Below are 24,773 nucleotides of genomic sequence, written 5' to 3'. Positions count from 1 at the left end.
ATATGTACCCTTGAGGCTACCAGCACAGCGACAGCAAAAAGTACCAAGACAGTGACAGTTTTTCTGACAGTGTGTGTATTAGCAATAGCTCTGTATTTAGCATTCAGTCTTTCTCTGTCTAGCCCTATTTGTGTTATTTTAGCACTTTCTCTCTCTCTCTCTCTCTCTCTACTTCTCCTTATAGTTTGCATTCTTCCTAGTATCTAGTTGTTTGTATAGTTTCTCTTCATTATTGTATAAATCTATGTTTATATTTTGTTTTCAGTATGCTGTTATTTGGTGTTTCTTGCATTCTGATGTGCCTTGTGTTGTCTTTGTTTGCTTCTTGTTTTGTTCATTAAAAATCTCCATCCCTCCTCTGACAATCTTGACAACAGATCACACAGCCCGCTTAAAACCACTCAGGTGAGCTCAGTTCTGAAAGATGAACTTTCTTATCATGGCTCATCATTCAGGTCATCTTCTTTTGTTGCTGTTTAACTAATCTACAAGCAGCGCAGTACAGGCTCACTGTGATATTCAGGAAGAAACTTTTGTTCACAGGTTCAGTTTTGTTACTTGGGATAATATAAATAACATGGACTTAAGCACATTTATTATTAAATAATAAAAACACAATAAAATGGAGTTCAAGTCTGTGGTCTTCTGGGCACTTCGATAATTGAAAGTAAATGTAAAATAAGAAATTATCTTACTAACATTACTCTGAAATGTTTTGTGTCACGCCCTCGTCCTGTCATGCCTGTTTTCCCCGCCATGTGCTCTCTCTGCAAAGGCTCTTTCTGTTGTTGTCCTTGTCTCCTCCCATGTCCCGCCTTTGTTCCGCCTCCTTGTCCTTAACACTCGTTATCTGTTTCAGGTGTGTCTCGTTTGTATGTAGTATTTAAGTTCCCATTTGTCACTTCCTGGTATCGGTCATTCGTTTTGTTTACAAAGTCATGTTGTTTTGTTTTGCTAAGTTTCAAGTCCAAGTCGTGTCGTTTTGTGTCTTTCTCTTTCTTAGTCCTGTCGTGTGGCTTCTTTCTCGTTCATAGTCATGTCGTGTTGTTTCGTTTCACTCCCTAAGTCATGTTGGTCTTTTTTCCTGTGTTGCCGTGTCGTGTTTCCCAGTCTGGTTTGTCTGTCTCAGTCATCTCCTGTGTCATGTTATTAAGTCTGTCTGTTGTGTTTTCTATATCCCTCTGTGTTTAGTTTCATATTTAGCTCTGTGTTTAGGTTTATCTTCAGCTCTCTGTTAAGTATCCCTGTCAAGGTCTTAAGTCTGTCTGTCTAGTTCTTTGTATTTAAGTTAGTCTGCTTACCTCCCTGTGTCTGTGTCTGTTCACTCCTTGTGTTATCTTTCTGTTAAAGTTTCTTTGTTTTGTTAAAGTATCTGTGTTTTAGCAAGTGCGTCCGCCTCCGTCAGTCCGCCTTGTGAATTGTGCCATTTTGACAGAAATCGGTTAGATGTGATGACAGGTAACACTGAGGTTTTTTATTCATTCTTATTAGGATGATTATTCTTCAGTTTTCCTCATAGTGATGTTTATATTTCAGTGATATCTGGACAGAATCTGGCGCAGCAGGTAGTGTCGCAGTCACACAGCTCCAGGGGCCTGGAGGTTGTGGGTTCGATTCCCGCTCCGGGTGACTGTCTGTGAGGAGTTGGTGTGTTCTCCCCGTGGCCGCGTGGGTTTCCTCCGGGTGCTCCGGTTTCCTCCCACAGTCCAAAAACACACGTTGCAGGTGGATTGGCGACTCGAAAGTGTCCGTAGGTGTGAATGTGTGTGTGTCTGTGTTGCCCTGTGAAGGACTGGCGTCCCCTCCAGGGTGTATTCCCGCCTTGCGCCCAATGATTCCAGGTAGGCTCTGGACCCCCCGCGACCCTAAATTGGATAAGCGGTTACAGATAATGGATGGATGGATGGACAGAATCTGAATATGAGTCCTACAGAGATTCAGCTCCGTCCTATGAAAACCATCTGAGGTAAGAATATCTAATAAATTGAATATGTAATAAATAAAAAATATTTACACATTATTAACCCATAGGAGACCAGACTCAGTTCACCATAAAGCCAAATTGTGAGAAAAATAAAACAGACGAAAGAAACAACGTGGAACACATTTTTCACATTTCTTGCCACAGTCTGTAACTATTTTAGGGCTAAAATCCCAATGTAACATAAATATCACAACAACCATTTTGTAACTTGTTGTAAGAGAGTCAGTTATAATTAATTATTATTTAATTAATTTGGTTGAGCCTCACATTTGGGAGCCATTAAATAATATGTAGCGTTTTTACCTGTCAAAGTTCAGCTTGGACAAGGAGGCCATCGTGTTGGGCGGCATTACATATAATATAGTATTGAAATTACATATAATATAGTAACGAAATTAAATCTGATGAGAAAGTAAGAATTCCATACAAGAAAGGTGCACACATAAAGAAATAACCAAGGCCTTTTGTCACACAACTGGTTTATTAAATGTAATATATAATAATCCATCCATTATCTGTAACCGCTTATTCAATTTAGGGTCGCGGGGGTCCAGAGCCTACCTGGAAACATCGGGCGCAAGGCGGACATACACCCTGGAGGGGACGCCAGTCCTTCACAGGGCAACACAGACACACACACACCTACGGACACTTTCAAGTCGCCAATCCACCTGCAACGTGTGTTTTTTGGACTGTGGGAGGAAACAGGAGCACCCGGAGGAAACCCATGCGGACACGGGGAGAACGCAATATATAATAATGAATATTGATTATACATTCATGTAATAATAAAGGCTACAGCGTTATATGAGGTAGGAGGGAGATTAATACATGAGGGAACTTTTCTATGATAACTACCCTTAATTATAAAAAGATTATAGTTTATCCCAGCAATACACTCAACACCAACCTCATAAGCTATGAAAGAATTGAACCATGATCTTATTAAGAAGAGTGGAGTCAATGCGAGCAGAGGACACTAGGGTTTTCTGGAGCTTCTTGCAGAAGCGGCCTCATGGCAGCGCTGCATCGGTCATTCATCATTCCTCTTTGTTGCCTGGATTTTGATCTGGGACACAATCCTGAGGGAAAAGGGGGTCTTCTCCATCGCTGATCTGTTTCCATAGTTGAGCAACATCCATGCACGTCTCTCCTGGGCCTTGGCTTAGAGGCACAGCCTCAGAAGGTGATAATTGTGAGGCTGTGCCTTGTGGCCTTCTCCTTTGCAGGATCTGCTTCCTTGGGCGAGACACAGGCACGTCTCCCTAGGCAACAGGCTGGGTCCTGAAGCTCTTGTTTCACCACTTTCAGTTTTCAGAGGTCTGAGGTCTCTTTCATGCACTGAGCATGGCCACTAGCTTTGCTGGATTATACTATAGCTTTCTAATTTTGCTAATAGAAATAAAAATAAATTTTTTGTTGGAATTTCTATTGCTGAACTTCCTGACTGGATTCATCGTTGGGTGAATCTCCATTTCTCCTTCATTCCATTTCTGCTTTTCACTCCTTTACCACCCACCTTTTATTTATTTTCTTCTCCTTCATGCTCATATCTTTTCTCTTCACACACAGCACTGCATTTCATAGCACTAAACTGACTATGAACTGCCTGCATAAACTTGTAAAGACTCTAATAAAATTGCTTACACAATCTTATTACATATGAATCTCTCACATGAGCATATTGTTTAAGGATAGCCTAGATTAACTTGATTACGTTTGTCTACATTTAATTAGGATGCAACATAAGATTACATGTTAACACAGTGTAATGTTATTCAAACAAAACAAGGTTTTACAGAATTCTTAAAAGGATACACAATATCTAGACAGCTGCGATGTGAAGATGTTAGTGATTCATGAATAAAATTATTTTTAAAAACTAAATATAATTCTATTTTTGATTGTCCAAATGGAATTAAATTTTACAACATTGTTTACAATATGATGAACTTTTAAGGAAATTAAGGAATTTTTGATTCTTTAGTTTTTCAAATGCAGAGGAAATAGGGAATAAATGGATGATCATTGTCTGTGTTCCTGTCATCACCTAAAATTCTCTGGAGACAAACGGGACCAGGAGGGAAGTTTATGGCTCCCTTATCCAGACTTTGAGGCACAAAAACGTTATCTGGATTCTGATTCTTGGGAAAGGGAATGAAAAAAGTGACTTAGAGTGAAGAGAGATCACTGATAATTACCAGGCTAAATGTGTGCAAAAGTCTCAAAAAGTCAAATTTCTTATTAGAAATTAAAGCATATTCATGTAACTACTCTGCATTGAATTCTAACATTTTGTTCTTGAAATGGGACCAATTATTAAAATGGTTCCAACATTTTTTAAAAACAAACATATGTTTTTCATATAAATATTCCTATGGCCTCTTAGCACTGACCAAGCACATCATCATCCTGTAAATTAGGTCATGTGTACACAAATAAACACTCATTTGACTGCATCCAGGATGTTCAGTAAAAAAGTGAATAATAAAAGTGTTTAGGGAACATTCCAGACCTTATAAAGGGTTTGTGATACATATGTCACCATGTGGTCTTATAGATTAATTTGATGACAGCAGCAGTTTTTACCACTGTGTTGCATCACCTCTTGTTTTAAAAGCAGTCTGTAAGATTTTTAAAAATGAGGAGACCATTCACTGTGGTTTTAAAAATAAATTCTTGCTTGTTATACACTCTCAGAAAAAACCTGTCACTGTGGTGTTACCCTCAAGGGCACATATTCAGTACTTTTAGTTAGGAAACATAACTGTACTGTAGATTTTAAAGTTGTGACGCCCCGTTTTATTTCCAGGACTCTTATGTTTATTTTTTTGTTTGTTTTTTATTTAACATCTGTAATAAAAGCTTATGTTTACCTTTTACGGAACACAACTGGACTTTAACACCACTGCTGTAACTTTTAAAGGTACATTTATGCTGTGTGTACTTTTAGTGACCAATAATATACCTACACTGTACCTTTTTTCTGAGAGTGCAGGATTTCAGCTGCTCGACAGCTCAGGACTCTATTATACAGTTTTTCATTTAGCAATGTGTCAAATGATATCAATGGGTGATACATTTGGACAAGTTTAGCAGCCAGACATTTGTCAGACTACAGGACACTTCACCTCAGTCCATCTTAAATGAGCTCAGGCCTAGAGAATGTGGACATGTATCTGGTAATGCTGTTTATATCTGGTTTCTTTTTTGTATTTGTGAGTTTTATCTTGCATTTGTGAATGCAGTGATGAACTGTGTTCATTGTTTGACCACAAAGAATTTCACAGAATTGTCTACCCTTTCCCATCTTTAATTCTAAAAACCTCTGCCTCTTTGAATTAAATCCAATCATGTCACTGAAAGAGTGTCCTCCTGTGTCCGCATGGGTTTCTTCCGGGTGCTCTGGTTTTTTCCAACAGTCAAAAAACAAAAACAAAAACAACAAAAAAAAAAACACACACACACATTGGTAGGTGGATTGGCTACTCAAAAGTGTGTGTGTGTTGCCCTGTGAAGGACTGGCACCTCTCCAGGGTGTGTTCCTACCTTGTGTCCAATGATTTCTGGTAGGCTCCGGATGCACCGCCCCCCTGAACTGAATAAGTGTTTCAGGCTATGAATGAATGAATGTCATTGAAATATTGGTACGTAACCAAATTTTTGTAGCATTACACATCTTTACCAGTCACACTTTTTGGAATGCAATGCTGGAATCATATTTGCTCAAAAAACTGTGTTTGAAAATGCTCGAAAGCTGGAGTGGTGGGTGTGGTTCGGTCACAGATGTTTTTTCAAAGAACCTGTCAGTCCAGAATCATTGACCAATTTCAGATTCAAGGTAAACAACCTCTTCAGAACCCACCCACCCATGAAATGTATTCCAAAAACCAGTAGCAAAAGTACAAAACAGAAGCAGAGAGCTTCTAGAAGCAAAACAACTTACTGGAAAAATCCAAATAAACAAAAACAATGAACATAAACACTGTCAAAATGCAAATGAAAATATGTGTCAAGTAACTACAAAGAGTAAAAAGTTAACCAAACATTTTTTAAATATATTTTTTATTTTATCCTTTTTTTTTTGCAGATTTACTTTTGTAGAACTTCACTCCAAAGTAGAAATTTGGATATTTCACCACTCAAGTTTCAAATAAATAAATAGATAAATATACTTCCATTATATGATTACAGATAGATCTCATTCAAATCTACAAATTTAAAATAAATATAATTCAAATATTAAAAATTCATATTCAAATATTTACATCAGTGATTTAGCTCCATGTTGTTATGTATTTACTATTATTTTCTGAGGGCAGAAAATATCTCACTGTTTGGTTTAGTTGTGTAATATAGGTTATGTTTAGACCTTCTTTCATTCACTGTTACCTGCTCTAAATCTCAGAAAACCCAAAGCCACATTTAAACCTGGAGGTTCATTAGTTTATTCATGCTGATCCATTGACCTCCAGCGACAGAAACGAGATCTTATTCACTGTTTGATTATTTGTTTTTTGAATATATGCCTATTTTCAAATACTTTCATATAATTCAACTAATATATCTTGAAATGAAATATTGACGTTTGCCTTTGCTTTGTGACATTCAGGAGCAAAAAGGACAAAGAAAGAAAGAATAATTTAGCAAACGAGTTTCATAAGAAGGTCCATGAGGAGACCAAAAAAATTAGAGACGATGAGGAACAGAAGAGGAAGAAGATGGAAGAAGAAATGGCTGGCAAGGTCAACAGATTACAAGAAGAGATAGATTATAACAACAAAGCAGATCAAGTGAGTACTGCCTCTGAATTCTGATCTGTTTATCATAAAATGTATTACAGTTTTTCTCAGTTGCTTTGGTGCATTTCTCACATCACTATTAACAGTTGCACAACAGTAAGTGAATTTCTCAAAACAATTAGTACAAACTGCAAAACCTAGTTGATAACCTGCAAAAGCGTGTCACTTGCTCAAAATGAATAATTCATTCCTCAAAAGCAAGTATTCATATCAATGAAAGTGCCTGTGTCATAAAAATAAAAACTCCTGACACCATTGTTTATGAACAAGATAGTCAAATGGCTTTGTCATGTTTTCATCATGACAGTTCACTCTGTAAGTGTTTTCCAGTGCAAAAAACTCAGATTATGGTGACACTACCTGAAAATTCTCAAGACAGCACTATACACTATTAGCACACACCCATTTGAAGTCTACAGGTAAGTTACACAGTTATCGTATTTAGTGAGGTAAATGTGTACAAGACGCAATATGTATGTTTCACATTTGTACTCCATATGTTCTTTGAAATTCTAATTTGTTCACAGTACTGTGCAAAAGCAAAGTACAAACATATTTACGACAAAAATAAGAAACTCCCTTTGGATAGAGTTGTGCATAACTGTAAACAATATTGCAGTACATATTGGAACTGAATAGGAACATACAAAGTACTGTAAATCATTCTCGCACATCCAGACGTTCCTGTCTGTCTGGCCACATATTTGCATCAACATCACAGCGAGTATCATCCCTGGTAATGCAGCAAGGAAAGTATCTACTCGAGTGGTGAATCCACCCTCTGCAGGATCCTGCTGTGATGTCATCACATGCTGCATCCATGGCCACTAACAGGGCCATTTGGGTCTGTGAATGCTGGTCATATAACTTCCACCTCCAGGCAGAGAAAAACTCCTCTATTGCATTAAGGAATGGGAAGTAGGGAGGGAGATATTCCACCAGCAGCCTTTCAGGTGCTGCAAACCACTGTCTGACCAAATCTGAGTGGTGAAAACACACATTATCCCAACAAAGTTGTTCAGATGGTCTCCATTTAGACCCCTCTCATTCTCAGGGATTATGTCCCTGTGAAGAGTGTCTAAAAATGTCAGAAAATGTTGTTTGTTGGACCATGGACCATGATGTGGGATATGGGTGAGGACGCTGTTTTCTGTAGCCCTAATTTCATCAGGAATCTGCCTATGTACTTGGCCTTTTCTTCCTCTTCCCCTGATTTGTCCCCTTCCCCTTCCTCCACACATCCTCACCCCTCTTCCACGATGCTGACCTTTTATTTCTGTGTCACTGTATTAACAAAATGGTACACACTATGTCCTGCTTGGTTCATATATGCTTGCCAATTGAATCATAGGATTCAGCTTTGAGGGACTTTGGAGTAGTGGCTTATCATCTTGTGGAGGTTGAACTAACAGTTATGATAATATTAATCCTGATCAGAAAAATGCACCAAAGCAACTGAGAAAATCTGTAATACATTAATACAAATGATTATTATTATTATTATTTTACTCTTCAATTCATTGTACTAAATTATTAATGAACAATTTAACAAATTAATAAAATAATGATTCCAGGTAGGCTCTGGACCCATCGCGACCCTGAATTGGATAAGCGGTTACAGATAATGAATGAATGAATGAATGAATGAATGAATAAAATAATGATATAATTAAATAGTAAAAGAATAAGGTTATTTTCCAGTACTTCATTGTCATGTTCATCTGAGTCAGTTCCACTTAATAATGGCATCTGCACTTGATCTCCAGGCATCACAACTCCAACCCATTTTAGTATCATAGCCTTAGCACAGGTTAACAACAGTGTACAAAAACAAATCTTTATAGACAAGGATAAAAGAGCTGCTCTAAAAACTTGAGCTAACATTGTTCCCATTGGACCAAATCTTTGTAGTAACCAAGCATTCAACTCCTTTGATGACATAGGTAAAGCAGTAATTTGATTCATTGTATTATTTCCCTTAGTTATTTCTGGAGCTAATGTGATTAGGTTTTTATGTGTTTTATTAATTTTCAGAGTGGCTGTTACAGTATTTTGATCCTTAACTCCTTTAGTAACTGTGTAAACTTTAATAGGACTCAAGTTCTTTATCATAATTGTCACTGTACGAGTTATATAACCTTCTCTCCACATATTTTGAATTGGTATATATTTAAGCTCTGGTTCTAAATAAGTACAAGTATATTCTCCTTGGTCCTCGCATGTAACATTACGCAAAAGAATTGAACAATCATCTCTAGTTTTGAATCATCTAAAGGCATTAAATAAAATATATTTTCTCTGGTCAAGAGGTAATTGATCAACTTCAGGTCCTGTTAACACCACTTTTTCACCTCGACTATTTTTCTAATTAGGAGGAGTATTACTCCCCGTATTAAATCTTCCACATTTACAGGGAAGGTGAACTGTTTTACCTAGTTCAACATTAAATTCAGTTTTCAATGGTGATGACATTCTTGTAATTATCTGTGGCACCAGTGTAGTTAGTTGTGAAATGTTTACTCTTTCAGTAATATTCAGGACTGGAAAAGTGGAATTCCCCAAAAGTTCTTCTAGACCTCATTCTGTTTAGGTCTAACCTTTTTCTGGTCTTGGACTACGTTCTTGATCCAAGTCTGAATTGTACTGAAGTGGGATTTCTGCTCTCTGCAATTTTTGATGGTTAGCTGTCCACTCGTGTGGGACCTGCTGTTTCTTAGCTGCTGTGTCATTTCTGGCATTGTCAGAAATGTCATCAACATCATCCAAACCTGGGACAATCTCCTCTTCAGGAGTTTGACTCTCGTTTGTCTCATGCCTGTTATTTTCTGTATGTTCTTCCACACTTTCTCTTGGCTATTCTGAACCTGCAGCATCTTCTCCCTCTGAGAGAAGCATTTCATCTCTTGGCACTTTAATACAATGAGATAAATGATACCACGTTGGAGACCCTCTAACCTGGACCACAGTTCCAGTACTGCGAACTACTTCAAAAGGACCTTCCAAGTGTTCGTTATACCATTTTCTTCTAAACACCTTCACAAACACCTTGTCTCCAGGTTGCAATGTACTCCTCCTTTGCTCATCCAGCTTCTCCTGCACCTCCTCTTTTCTTTGCTTGTCTCAAACATGGATATTGTGGATATAACGTGGATATTCATATGCAAATCACGTAGCTCACTTGAGCGACACACCATTAATGCTAATTGAAGTGCTGCTATCCAATTTAAACCTGTGTGATTTTTCAAAACACCATTCATTTTTTCACAAATCCCTTGGCTTTTTGGGTGGTATAATGCACCCAAACGCTGTTTAATTCACAGTTTTTGCAAAATTAATTTTACTGATTTATCCACAAACTCTTTCCGATTATCTGAGGATATTTGGTCTGGAAGTCTACACCTGCATATGACTTCTCTACACAAAAACTTTGCAACAGATTGAGCTCCTACTTAGTTAGACAGCCTTAAATAATAAAATATTTTCCACAACAATTAGTATTTACCTTCTACCTGTTTTTATTATTTTTTCAAATTCCACAACTACATTATGCATAGGACCCCTCTGAATATTAATTTCCAGGCAAATTGTGCACTTGTTAATGACATACTCAATTTGTTTACATGAATATGATGCTTAAATCCTTCAAATTCTTTGTAATTTTCTTAATTTCAGCTCTTGCTATGTGATCTTGCTCATCCAGAATCAAAGGACCCAACAGGTCTGAAGCACTCACATGCAAAGTGACCAAACTGTCCACAATTATAGCACACTTCAGGGGACTGCTGAAAGTTCAGGTTAAATCTTCCTGGTCTTCCTCTACCTAAATTTCCTCGACCTCTTCCTCTCCAAGTCTGCATCTGACCAAAAACTGGCTGTGGCCAGAATGTAACTGGCACTTCCGACGTGGACTGCCTCACTTGAGGTTGTGTCTGATTCAGCTGAGATTGTGGTACCGGTTGAGTTGAAGGCTGACTTTGTATAACTACAACCGGTTTCTTTTCTTTCTTCTTGTTGTCTACCAGTTGTGTTTGATTCAGTTTTCTGAGGGTTTCTTGGTCCCGTGCTTTCTGAACTGTCACTGCATTTGATTGCAACACAACAATCGCTTATTTATTTTCCAATTGCACACACCTCAAAGTAGCAAAGAATCTCAACAATACACCCCAAACAAGCTTAGACTCATAGTTGAATACAACTCGCATTTATAACCCTTAATATAATGAACCAAATTATTCATTTGTGGGCATTAAATTATATCATTTGTAAAATATACATCAACACTCAGAATACTCAATCCACAGGCCTTGGAGACACCGGTGGTTTTCGTCTTGATCTGGCTGTAGTCGTTAAGGCTTAAAGCAGCAGGTTTAGCGACACTGTACATATTCTTCCTGGGTGAATGCCAAACATCTATTGTTCTATAATCTCTAATCTATGGACTAATCCCAGACGTGGTCTAACAAGTTTACAAGCCCTTGATTTGTTCTAACATGGAACTTTGGTTGAGAAATAAAGAAAACAAATGAAAAAAAAAAAAGATTCTAACAAATCTTATTAAACAGATTATTAAACAGATAACTGAAGTAAATGTTCTAGCTGGTCACTTTGACTATATGCAGATGGAGACACCATAACTTAAATAGGTTTATTTAGATCCAGTGATAAAGCTGGGGAAAAAAAGATTTGTATTCACACATTATATTCATCAAATAGAAAACATAAGAGAGAGGAAGAGTAAGTCCTTAAATGTCCCACAGTAGAAGGCTTTGTAAAATAGATAAAGAATTGGATCATCCTCACCATTTCATTCAGTACTTTGTTTGTTGGAACAGGTGTAGAGAAAAAAAGAATAAGAGTAATTAATTCCTGTGCGAGGAGAAATATTGAAATTTTGAGGTTCTAAGAATGTCTTGGCGTAGGCCAAATAAAAAATCCTTCTACATAAACATAATATTCTCAGTCCAGAATAAATATGAATATGAATAAAGCATATTTTCAGTGAGATGAAAAGGGTACTAACAAATTTGTCCATGTCTCTCACTCTCTCGACATTGAAACAGGAGCATCAAAAAGGACAACTCCCAAAGTTATGCAAATCTAGAAAGCAGCAGATGTCACTAAGGTCTGCAAATGATCAAATATTCAAGTACCTTTCTCCAGTCTGTGGCATGCGGAGAGGCATAAAATCTACATACACAGTGTTTTAGCCACATGAAACGTCAAAACCTAGACCAAGTTGTGTAGAATGACAGTCTATACGGCCTGCATGGCCTAAACATGCTACCACGGCCTGCAGCGTCTCCAGACTTGTGTCCTATTAAGCACATTTGGGACATCATCTGTTGGCAATGGCAAAGAGAGATGCCAGCAGGGTATCTTGATTATTTTCGTGCCCAAATACATTCAGTGTGCAAGAACATTCCTCAAACAACCATTAATAACCTCATTGATAACGTGCCAAGGCGTGTAGTGTGTGTGTGTGTTTCTGTGCTTGGCACTCATACCCAAAACTAATAACTCAAGATGTTTTGTCTTTCCTTTTTTTATCATTTGCTTATCACTAACATGTCTGTCAGTCCTGTGGTTTCAATAATTCTATGACCTTCCCATCTTGTTGTTACAGTTTCAGTGTTGAAGAGTGTATATGTAGACACAACTCATGAATGTGTTTCTCCAGGAGATGAAGCAGGAGGCTGAGAATGAGAAGAGGAAAGCAGAATCCAGGGTCAGAGAAATCGTACAAGAGGAAGAAAAGAAGAGGATGAAGATGGAAGAAGCAATGCATTGTCTGAAAGTACAGCTGAAAGTAGGTGTGAATGTGTGTGTCTGTGTTGCCCTGTGAAGGACTGGTGCCCCCTCCAGGGTGTATTCCCGCCTTGCGCCCAATGATTCCAGGTAGGCTCTGGACCCACCGCGACCCTGAATTGGATAAGCGGTTACAGATAATGGATGGATGGATGGATAGAAGCAGATCATAACAACAAAGCACTTAAAATCAGTATTACACTTTGTTAAGGCAAGGCAAGTTTATTTATAGAGCACCTTTTATATAAAAGCAATTTAAAGTGCTTTACAGAAAAAAAAAAGTTTAATTAAAAGCCACAATAAAAATAATAAAAGTCCAATAAAACAATTACATGAAAAGAGTAAAGTGATTAAAAATGATTAAACATTTTTTTAATTTAAAATGATACAATAAAAGAAAATAACTAAAGTGCCATTACTGAAAAAAATGTGCAGAGTATTTTAGACGGAGCTGTAGCTGCTCAAACAGGAATGTTTTAAGACCTGATTTAAAATTCTAATGTCAAGATTCTTCTAATATTCCCAGTCGGCTGGTTCCATTTAAGAGCGGTGCCGGAGCTAAATGCTGCTTCTTTGAGGATGGGGGGGTGATGTGATCTATTCTTTTGCTCCAAGTGAGAACTCTGGCAGCTGCATTTTGAATCAGCTGAAGCTGTTTAATGGTCTTTTTTGGAAGTCCAGCTAAGAGACCATTACAGTAATCAATCCTGCTAGAAATAAAAGCATGAATACGTTTCTCCAGGTCTGGTTTAGTCAGAAAATCTCTAAACTTACTGATGTTCTTAAGATGGTAAAATGCTGATCTTGTAACTGCTTTAATATGAGAGTAAAACTGAGATCTGAGCCTAATAATACACCAAGGTTGCAAGCCAGTTCTTTAGATTTGAGAGCTCTTCAGTCCAGATACACCACCAATCTTTGCCTCTCATTGCTGTTCCCAATTAGTATAATCTCAGTTTTATCTTTGTTCAGCTGCAGAAAGTTGTGACAAGTAGAAGACAAGACTACAGATCTATACAAAGCACGACGTTTGGGTCTAGCTTCAATCTGTACCCATTGCCCATCTCTAGCTGTACTCACGGCAGTGTTGCCATCCACACAATCCTCTGGTCTGTATCTGTGTCCCTCCACTGTCTGCTGCCCGTTCTCCCACTAACTTTTGCTCCTCGCACAGCTCTGAAATGCCAGTCCTTAAACTCTGATAGCAGGTTCCGAAAATCCCTTTCCAAAGCTGACATTCTCTGTAAAAGTCCATAACAATTCTGACAGCACATGTGTTGAACAAAATGATGAGGCATTTCACAAGTTTCTTCTACTGTAGCCTGATGAAACTGTCCTGGTTGTTGGAACAGTCCTGGTTCCTAGAGCAATCACACTACTTTAAAAAGTATCAAAAGCAGAAAAACATCCAGTTTTGGCTTCGTAGTGCTGCTGACTTGTGTATATTTAAAAGCTCAGATACTCTATCATAGAAAAACAAGTCGGGTTTGAACAATAAAAGGAAAGAAATAAAAGTTGCTGCTTAGCTCTGCTTTAAATACTGACTGACCAGTCATCGTTTAGCCACTGTAGCTAGAACGAACATCTCAAAAAAGCTTTTACAAATTTACTAAATGCTCTGTGCTTCATTCTATAAATGACAAAAGTTTGTAAAAAGAACACTGGGGCATTTAAAAAGAAATATGTTCAAACATGTATCTTTTTAACAGTGTAGTGTTGGATTGAGGTGTTTGTAGAGGTTGTTGAGAATAAATTAGACAGAGCCATGCATGTGAAGAGACAAAGTCAGATTTACTTGAAATTAGAGATGGAAAAGTTTACAGAGATGTTATAGGTCACTCCTTTGTTCACGCTCTCCCACCTTTAGTTATCACCCTCAATTGTTCCAGAAACAATCCCCTGGTTATAGACCAGTGATACATAGACAGAGAACAGAAGAATCAAACAACTTTGAGAGAATTCACAGTGACCTAAAACGACAAAATCAGAATTAAATATGAAATAAATTAATTACATTACAACAGTAAAATATTTATGTCAGGAACCACGGGGCAGACTGACGGAGGCGGACGCACTCGCTAAAACACTGTACTTTTATTAAAGAAATATAACAAAACAAATAGACTTTAACAGAAAGACAACAAACGGGGAGCCAAGCAGGCTAAACTAGACACAGGGAGCTAAACAGGGCAAACGGGACAGACAGACTAAAGAATGAAACAACGACAGAGAAAATGAAACGACAACGTGGAAAACAATAACGGAGAAACTGCAGAAACAGACAGACTAGATAACATGACCGACTTGACACAGTACAAAGAACGAATGACCGACAAGAGGAAGTGAAGGAAGGGGACTTAAATACAAAACACAGACGAGACGCACCTGAGACAGATAACGAGGGGGCAGGGTAACAAATGAGACACAGACGAGAAGGCGGAACAAAGGCGGGACTAGAGCAACAACAAAGAGCCATGTGCTGAGAGCGAGCACATGGCCGGGAAAACAGACATGACAGGACTAGAGCGTGACAATTTAATTGAATTCACTTCTGAATTAAAGCCTTTGGTTAAACAAATTTATAACTCCTTTAGTCATTATTAAAATATGTACATGGAATAAATTATTTTAATTATACATGAACTTGTATAAATTTAATAATTTAATTTATTTATTAAATAATAAAAATATAAACTTAATAAATGTATTTCATCATTTTATGAATTATTATATTTGTGTAATTAATTTTTTTATAATTCTAGCACAATTTCTTCTGATAGATTGCTCTTGGTTGTTTCTTTTTGTTTCTTTAAAATCTCTTTTTCCTGTTTCTAGCAGAAAAACAACATAGTTTTCTTTGGGATGTTGTCTTTGCTGGCAGTGTTTGTGGCAGTGGCTGTGAAAGTGGATGTGCCGTTTATCATCTCTTCAGCATTCAGAGGTAAACACAGGTCTGACACTAAACAATAAGTTATCAAATTCTCTGGAGTCTTGACACTTGACCCCTCAAACTGTAAGACATCAGTTATTTTTAGATTACTGACAGTAAATGACAGAGAGGAAAGTGTGTATTATCAACATAAAGCTACAAAGGGCTACAGAAGGTAAAATATCAAAAAGTTGCCAATAGTGACATCAATTGTAGTGCACTTGTATTGTCCTGCTTTTATTTAGACTCCCTCTCCTGCTCCTCAGTTCACTCTCTTTCTACTGCTGTCCTTCTCATGCTGTTTGATTTGGCAATGTAACCTGTCCTTCTGTCTCAGCCTTCTCAGCAAATTCATCTTCTGATTTTATCAAGGCAGTCACATCTATCTCTAGACATTATTTCCTTTAAATTTCTTTTTGTCATTAAAAGCACTTTTTAATTTTCTAAAATACAACTAAAATAATATTCTTCTTCCAGATGAGCCATGTAAAGTTGTCCTGATGTAGAGACAAAACAGGTCTTTTCAGTTCCTTTGCTGGTGTGTATTTTGAGAACAGAGTGAATATGGTCAAAAACAATGTGCTGTGCTAACAAAGGTAGTATCAGGATTGTATCTGGATAAGGCCAAGTCACATAAAAATACAAGTTTAAATTCACCCAAGAGACATTTAAAACAGATACAAATGGGATCACTCAAACCTCTTCAGGAGGAGGTCAGAGAAGCATTTGAACCACATTTTGTATCAGTGTAAAAGCATTCTTCTCCCCAAGACACATTCGACAACCAAATCTACGCCAAGTAAAACCCAAACCCTGTAGTATATCTGAGGTCACATTTCAGGTTCTCTCTCTCTCTCTCTTTCTCTCTCTCTCTCTCTCTCTCTCTTACAGCAGTGTTTTGGCAGCAGGACACTGCAGCAGGAGTTTGGGGCACTGCTTCTGTGTGTTGCCCCTCACTTATAGAGGTTACATTCTTCTTTAACCTCCACATTTAGTAGTAAAACGTGGTGTGAAAGACACCATTACTACATATGTGTTTGTTTTCAAAACTTGACTTCCTGTATGAAAGGCTTGGGTTACATTTTTTTTCCTCATAAGAAACCAACACTGCACTAGTTAGTCAGCATCAAAATATCTGCCTCCTAGGCACAGTGATTTCAGTGTAAAACACACACACACACACACATAGAGAGAGAGAGAGAGAGAGAGAGAGGGAGAGGTTAGCACATAACAGTTACAGTCAGACTAACTGAAGACACATTTGACTACCAAGTGTAAATTCATGTGGCTAAAACCTCATGATGCAATCCAGAGTCTAGTCGCAGGAAGTGACCAGGTGTAAATGAATGTACATTCTCAACCTCAAGCTCTGACAGAAAATCCTCCCCTTACATGTGAAAGAAGCAACAGGCCACGTCATATGGACTGTATTTCTGAGTATCTGGAGCTCTCAGCCATATGGCAATGAAACCGAGTATTCACTCTGTCACTGAATTGAAAGTGTCAGAAATTAGAAGGGTTGCTATCATGTCAATGAACTAATCAAACTGCTGTAGAACATCACATTTAACTGGATTCAATTTTTGTTATCAACTAGAATCTTTACCATCTTCTACATGTTACCTTTTTACTTCACATTAGAGGCCACGAGACACAGGTATAAGGCATACATGCACAAAGTGTGTACTTGATTGGTGCTTTCCCAAGGAGCTTTCTTAAAATGGCAGTCAAAGTTTTTACTTTCTGTTATAAAACTGCAGCTCCCTCAGTTCATTAATTCCCCCATTTTGTGATATTTACTTCAAAACATCCTCTGCAACAAAGCCAAAATCTACTCTCTTCACACCTCACTTTTTTAGAGAAAATAATCTTCATTAGCTTTGTCAAAGTTGAGTATTATTTTATGACCTGTGGCTTAATAAATTGCTGTATTTGACCTCTCTGTGTACGATGCATACTGTCACACAGAAGCTGTTCTCGGAGATAGATAATAAGGAGACTGAGCCATTATTGCTTTTAGGCAACTTTTATTAGACCCATAAAGGGCCACCATTATCAGAACCAACAGCAAATTTATGCTTGATATTTGACGGACCCAGCATAACCCTCGCCACAAGCCCAGTATCTCAAGCCCTCCAACTCAGAGGCGATTGCTCTAAGACTGCAAGGGAAGCTCAGCTTCCCCTAAAATGTCAAAAAACAAGTGATCAAATATATGCTGTTGTGTGTACATGTCATTGAATAAATATTCACTACAAAGCGCTCAACATTTGTTCAGAATCAGTTCACAGTGATTTAAACAGTGTGGACACTGAGCGTCCACAGAGTTCAATATCGAAGCGGCGAAGTGCAGCGAAACGAGACGAGTCATTGGATAAATGCTGGGCTTTGTCCCGCCCATCGGACGCTCAGCGTCTCTGGGGGTCTATGGGGCAGTGGGCTGGCCTCGGCTGGCCCGGACGCTCAGCTTCTGCATGATGATTGGATGATCTGTCTGAGGCTGAATCCCTTTTTGATTGACAGCGAAATGAGCGAATCAGCGACCCTTTGGTGTAAAGATCCATGGGAGCATTACATTTTCATTCTGTTCTGTGTTGAACCAGACACTTAGCAGCATTTTCTTTGTTAAAAACGACTAGTGACAAATCGAGCTTCTATTTCTGGTGGGTTTTTGTAGCTGCTTGTGTTTGGAGACTGACTTCTATCACTCTTTCTGACTTCTATCGCAGTTTCTGTCCAGCGGGTGCTGCTGAGCCCCTCCACCATCACAAAGCACTCACAGGCGGACACACTTCACATGGGCCAAGGCCGTTTAAGCAGCCTAGCTCTGCTGGCCATTGAGAGGACACTAGTCAAGTCCCTGGAAAGACGCCTTGTTGGTACGACAGGGTCACAGATCATTTTCTTGAAAAGGAACGGAGGGTAGAATTTACGTATAAATAAACCGACACATTTTATGATGTAGGCCGAAATTGAGCTTCCCCTCCTTGAAAGACCAAAATCCACCACTGCTCCAACTACAAGGGTGAGCTCTGATGACCAAAACAAACTGCCACATATCAAGCCACTACACATAAAAAGTCCCCGACCCACAAAAGACACAAACACAACACATAAACCCTGAAATTAACCAGAAATCATCCCAAACCAACCAAAACGGGTGGCTGCAAGGCATGCTGGGAACTCTCTTGGCCCTCTCCCACTCTGCACTGCCACAGTATCACTAGTGCATCATTAGGAGATACTTGTTTTGCTACAGAAAAGATAAAGCTCATTTTGATTGTTAGCAATGGATCTTTAGTCATTACCTTAACCATCTCAATGCTCCACTCTTTAAACTCATTTTCACTTATTTTTCAAGATAGGACAAAATATCCAAAGCCGTTTCAGACACAGAAACACTCTCTAACCAATATTTGAGAGGGAACTTAACATCAGAGGCTTCATATGCCCTGGAATAGTCTTCTCTCCTTGCAGGACAGAGTAACCAGTACAAGCTGGAGAGCAGATCAGTTAAGTTCCAGTCAACAGTGAGAAACCCTGTTTTGAAGGCACCATTAACCATGCATAGCCTACAACTTGCAATGTTCAGTAGCTCAGATTATGAATGATAGTTTACAATACTGCCCAGGCAAAAGCTAACTGAGATACCACTCCTTTGCACCTTTGTGATACCATCACTTTTAAGTAGGACTTTAGAGTTTTTTCAAGGCAAATTCGGTACTGGATTTTAAAATTTTTCTGTTCCGTAACTATCCAGGTTTCCCAAAACCCATATAAAACTTCATTACTGTATTTATCAGGTTTGAAAAACACAGTAACAAATCGAACAGAGTTATTCACTGTACTGATAATGAGCTAGTTCAGTGTTCTCACTGATTGGTCAGAGTAAGAGTTGATGCCAGAAAATATGATGTGATACTGTTAGTGTTCCATGGTTAGTGTAAAGTTTCCACACCCACAGGCTCTTGTTGACAACACTTTGAGTAAAGACGATGAAGAAGCAAGAATGTTGTATTTGAAATAATATAAACTATGAATTCTACTCTGTATCGACAGATATGAAACATCAAGATAAAAATCTTAAATTTTATTTTCAGCTTGACTTTAACCTGTTACTGTGTGAAACTTAACACTATCCTCAGAGTTTAAATGTGCTGTTAAACTTCATCCTGATCACACCCTGCTGCTGCTTCTCATCACTGAGGTTTTTCTACTGCTCTCCAACATCAAGTCTGTGTATTTGAATATAACTTTCCTTTTCTCTGCTTTCCTCACTTTGGCCTGATCTGTAGACCATGGCCTCCTTTAAAATATCAGCAGAGCTGACGAGCGTGCGGATCCTCATGGAACTAGATTAGGCAAAATCATGGCATACAGACAGGAAACAGCCTAAAACATTCAGTTACATAAAATTTGTTTTTAAGTGTTTAAGACTCTGCAGTACCTCACTCTTAAATGTTATGACTTGCAACAACAGTTTGTCAAAATGAAAAATATGTTTTACATTAATATCATTTTCCAGACAAATGTTAAAAATGAAATTATTCACCAATAACGAAAAAAAAGCCAGCACCAATGTTCATTCTATCAAGTTTACAGCAACATTGCAGTGGTTTATAATGGAATTAATTTATTAAACCTGCAAAACACCAACAAGAAACATCAGCCACTGATCAAATATCAAGCTGTAAATCCTGATCAGATTTGTGAATTCAGAGGTAATGTAAATGTCTGAATCTGATTCTGTTTTGTAGGACCATCGACAGAAGGACCATCATGCTCTATACATCCCCATGAGCTGAGAGTGATGCTGGTGGGTAAAACTGGAGCTGGGAAGAGTACGTCTGGAAACACAATCCTGGGTGAGAACATTTTCAGAGCGGAGGCGTCTCCATCTTCAGTGACAGCACACTGTGAGAGGAGGAACAAATTGGTTTTTGGACAGAACATCACTGTAATCGATACTCCTGGGGTAATGGACACATGGTTCACATCAGGCCAAACAACTCACAGTGCACCTGAATGTATCCTCGATCCTGCTCTTCGTCCTCATGTGTTCCTGCTGGTGATCAGACTGAGAGCATTCACACAGGAAGAAATGAATGCTGTCAAATGGATTCAGGAAAAGTTTGGAGAAGACGCTCAGCAGCGCACCATGATACTCTTCACTGGTGGAGATCTGCTGGGGAGGAAAACCATTGAGAAATATATCAGTAACAGTGATAAGCTCCAGGGCGTTGTCGACACCTATGGAGGTAGATATCACGTCTTCAACAACAATCAGAAAAACGATTGTGTTCAAGTTACCACATTGTTCGAAAAGATAAATGAAATTTTATTCCAGCCTTTGGACTACATTTACACACAAGAGGTACATCAGAGGGTTCAGAGAAACACACGAGAAGAAGAGGAGAGGAAGAAAACCTTAGAGAATAAACACATCAAAACAAACGAAAGTTCAGTAAGAGCTGAGATAGAAAGACAGATCAGAGAAGAGGAGGAACTCAAGAGGAGAGATTTAATGAGGAAAATGAAAGAGGAGGAAATCATAAACATTGAGAAGAAAGAGGAAGAGATCAGAGAAGAGGAAGAACTCAAGAGAATAGAGTTAATCAGCAAAATGAAAGAGGAGGAAATCAGAAACATTGAGAAGAAGGAGGAAGAGATCAGAAAAGTGGAGGAACTCAAGAGGATAGAGTTAATGAGCAAAATGAAAGAGGAAATTAGAAACATTGAGAGGAAGGAGGAAGAGATCAGAAAAGAGGAGGAACTCAAGAGGATAGAGTTAATGAGCAAAATGAAAGAGGAGGAAATCAGAAACATTGAGAAGAAGGAGGAAGAGATCAGAAAAGAGGAGGAACTCAAAAGGATAGAGTTAATGAGCAAAATGAAAGAGGAGGAAATCAGAAACACTGAGAAGAAGGAGGAAGAGATCAGAAAAGAGGAGGAACTCAAGAGAATAGAGTTAATGAGCAAAATGAAAGAGGAGGAAATCAGAAACATTGAGAAGAAGGAGGAAGAGATCAGAAAAGAGGAGGAATTCAAGAGAATAGAGTTAATGAGCAAAATGAAAGAGGAGGAAATCAGAAACATTGAGAAGGAGGAAGAGATCAGAAAAGAGGAGGAACTCAAGAGAATAGAGTTAATGAGTGAAATGAAAGAGGAGGAAATCAGAAACATTGAGAAGAAGGAGGAAGAGATCAGAAAAGAGGAGGAACTCAAAAGGATAGAGTTAATGAGCAAAATGAAAGAGGAGGAAATCAGAAACATTGAGAGGAAGGAGGAAGAGATCAGAAAAGAGGAGGAACTCAAGAGGATAGAGTTAATGAGCAAAATGAAAGAGGATGAAATCAGAAACATTGAGAGGAAGGAGGAAGAGATCAGAAAAGAGGAGGAACTCAAGAGGATTGAGTTAATGAGCAAAATGAAAGAGGAGGAAATCAGAAACATTGAGAGGAAGGAGGAAGAAATCAGAAAAGAGGAGGAACTCAAGAGAATAGAGTTAATGAGCAAAATGAAAGAGGAGGAAATCAGAAACATTGAGAGGAAGGAGGAAGAGATCAGAAAAGAGGAGGAACTCAAGAGAATAGAGTTAATGAGCAAAATGAAAGAGGAGGAAATCAGAAACATTGAGAAGAAGGAGGAAGAGATCAGAAAAGAGGAGGAATTCAAGAGAATAGAGTTAATGAGCAAAATGAAAGAGGAGGAAATCAGAAACATTGAGAAGGAGGAAGAGATCAGAAAAGAGGAGGAACTCAAGAGAATAGAGTTAATGAGCAAAATGAAAGAGGAGGAAATCAGAAACATTGAGAAGAAGGAGGAAGAGATCAGAAAAGAGGAGGAATTCAAGAGAATAGAGTTAATGAGCAAAATGAAAGAGGAGGAAATCAGAAACATTGAGAAGGAGGAAGAGATCAGAAAAGAGGAGGAACTCAAGAGAATAGAGTTAATGAGTGAAATGAAAGAGGAGGAAATCAGAAACATTGAGAGGAAGGAGGAAGAGATCAGAAAAGAGGAGGAACTCAAGAGAATAGAGTTAATGAGCAAAATGAAAGAGGAGGAAATCAGAAACATTGAGAAGAAGGAGGAAGAGATCAGAAAAGAGGAGGAATTCAAGAGAATAGAGTTAATGAGCAAAATGAAAGAGGAGGAAATCAGAAACATTGAGAAGGAGGAAGAGATCAGAAAAGAGGAGGAACTCAAGAGAATAGAGTTAATGAGCAAAATGAAAGAGGAGGAAATCAGAAACATTGAGAAGAAGGAGGAAGAGATCAGAAAAGAGGAGGAACTCAAAAGGATAGAGTTAATGAGCAAAATGAAAGAGGAGGAAATCAGAAACATTGAGAGGAAGGAGGAAGAGATCAGAAAAGAGGAGGAACTCAAGAGAATAGAGTTAATGAGCAAAATGAAAGAGGAGGAAATCAGAAACATTGAGAAGAAGGAGGAAGAAATCAGAAACATTGAGAAGAAGGAGGAAGAGATCAGAAAAGAGGAGGAACTCCAGAGAATAGAGTTAATGAGCAAAATGAAAGAGGAGGAAATCAGAAACATTGAGAAGAAGGAGGAAGAGATCAGAAAAGAGGAGGAATTCAAGAGAATAGAGTTCTTGAGCAAAATGAAAGAGGAGGAAATCAGAAACATTGAGAAAGAGGAAGAGATCAGAAAAGAGGAGGAACTCAAAAGGATAGAGTTAATGAGCAAAATGAAAGAGGAGGAAATCAGAAACATTGAGAGGAAGGAGGAAGAGATCAGAAAAGAGGAGGAACTCAAGAGAATAGAGTTAATGAGCAAAATGAAAGAGGAGGAAATCAGAAACATTGAGAGGAAGGAGGAAGAGATCACAAAAGAAGAGGAACTCAAAAGGATAGAGTTAATGAGCAAAATGAAAGAGGAGGAAATCAGAAACATTGAGAGGAAGGAGGAAGAGATCAGAAAAGAGGAGGAACTCAAGAGGATAGAGTTAATGAGCAAAATGAAAGAGGAGGAAATCAGAAACATTGAGAGGAAGGAGGAAGAGATCAGAAAAGAGGAGGAATTCAAGAGAATAGAGTTAATGAGCAAAATGAAAGAGGAGGAAATCAGAAACATTGAGAAAGAGGAAGAGATCAGAAAAGAGGAGGAACTCAAAAGGATAGAGTTAATGAGCAAAATGAAAGAGGAGGAAATCAGAAACATTGAGAAGAAGGAGGAAGAAATCAGAAACATTGAGAAGAAGGAGGAAGAGATCAGAAAAGAGGAGGAACTCCAGAGAATAGAGTTAATGAGCAAAATGAAAGAGGAGGAAATCAGAAACATTGAGAGGAAGGAGGAAGAGATCACAAAAGAAGAGGAACTCAAAAGGATAGAGTTAATGAGCAAAATGAAAGAGGAGGAAATCAGAAACATTGAGAGGAAGGAGGAAGAGATCAGAAAAGAGGAGGAACTCAAGAGGATAGAGTTAATGAGCAAAATGAAAGAGGAGGAAATCAGAAACATTGAGAGGAAGGAGGAAGAGATCAGAAAAGAGGAGGAATTCAAGAGAATAGAGTTAATGAGCAAAATGAAAGAGGAGGAAATCAGAAACATTGAGAAAGAGGAAGAGATCAGAAAAGAGGAGGAACTCAAAAGGATAGAGTTAATGAGCAAAATGAAAGAGGAGGAAATCAGAAACATTGAGAGGAAGGAGGAAGAGATCAGAAAAGAGGAGGAACTCAAGAGAATAGAGTTAATGAGCGAAATGAAAGAGGAGGAAATCAGAAACATTGAGAAGAAGGAGGAAGAGATCAGAAAAGAAGAGGAACTCAAAAGGATAGAGTTAATGAGCAAAATGAAAGAGGAGGAAATCAGAAACATTGAGAGGAAGGAGGAAGAGATCAGAAAAGAGGAGGAACTCAAGAGGATTGAGTTAATGAGCAAAATGAAAGAGGAGGAAATCAGAAACATTGAGAAGAAGGAGGAAGAGATCAGAAAAGAGGAGGAACTCAAAAGGATAGAGTTAATGAGCAAAATGAAAGAGGAGGAAATCAGAAACATTGAGAGGAAGGAGGAAGAGATCAGAAAAGAGGAGGAACTCAAAAGGATAGAGTTAATGAGCAAAAGGAAAGAGGAGGAAATCAGAAACATTGAGAGGAAGGAGGAAGAGATCAGAAAAGAGGAGGAACTCAAAAGGATAGAGTTAATGAGCAAAATGAAAGAGGAGGAAATCAGAAACATTGAGAGGAAGGAGGAAGAGATCAGAAAAGAGGAGGAACTCAAGAGGAGTGAGTTATGA

At 38.3% G+C, this 24,773-nt stretch overlaps 1 protein-coding gene across 1 annotated transcript; it reads left to right on the top strand.

Annotated features, from left to right (window-relative positions):
* The first annotated feature begins 1,232 nt into the window (after positions 1 to 1,232).
* On the top strand, positions 1,233 to 24,773 carry LOC136677831 (trichohyalin-like). The gene is made up of 5 exons (XM_066655499.1): positions 1,233 to 1,966; positions 6,597 to 6,777; positions 12,464 to 12,592; positions 15,427 to 15,532; positions 20,278 to 24,773. Exons 1-5 carry the CDS (start codon positions 1,896 to 1,898, stop codon positions 24,771 to 24,773), a joined length of 4,983 nt encoding a protein of 1,660 aa, XP_066511596.1. The 5' UTR covers positions 1,233 to 1,895.

Source organism: Hoplias malabaricus, chromosome 2 (assembly GCF_029633855.1).
Source record: "Hoplias malabaricus isolate fHopMal1 chromosome 2, fHopMal1.hap1, whole genome shotgun sequence".
Classification (NCBI taxonomy): domain Eukaryota; kingdom Metazoa; phylum Chordata; class Actinopteri; order Characiformes; family Erythrinidae; genus Hoplias; species Hoplias malabaricus.
Note: the sequence above shows the minus strand (reverse complement) of the source record. Positions and strands in the feature narration are given on the sequence as shown.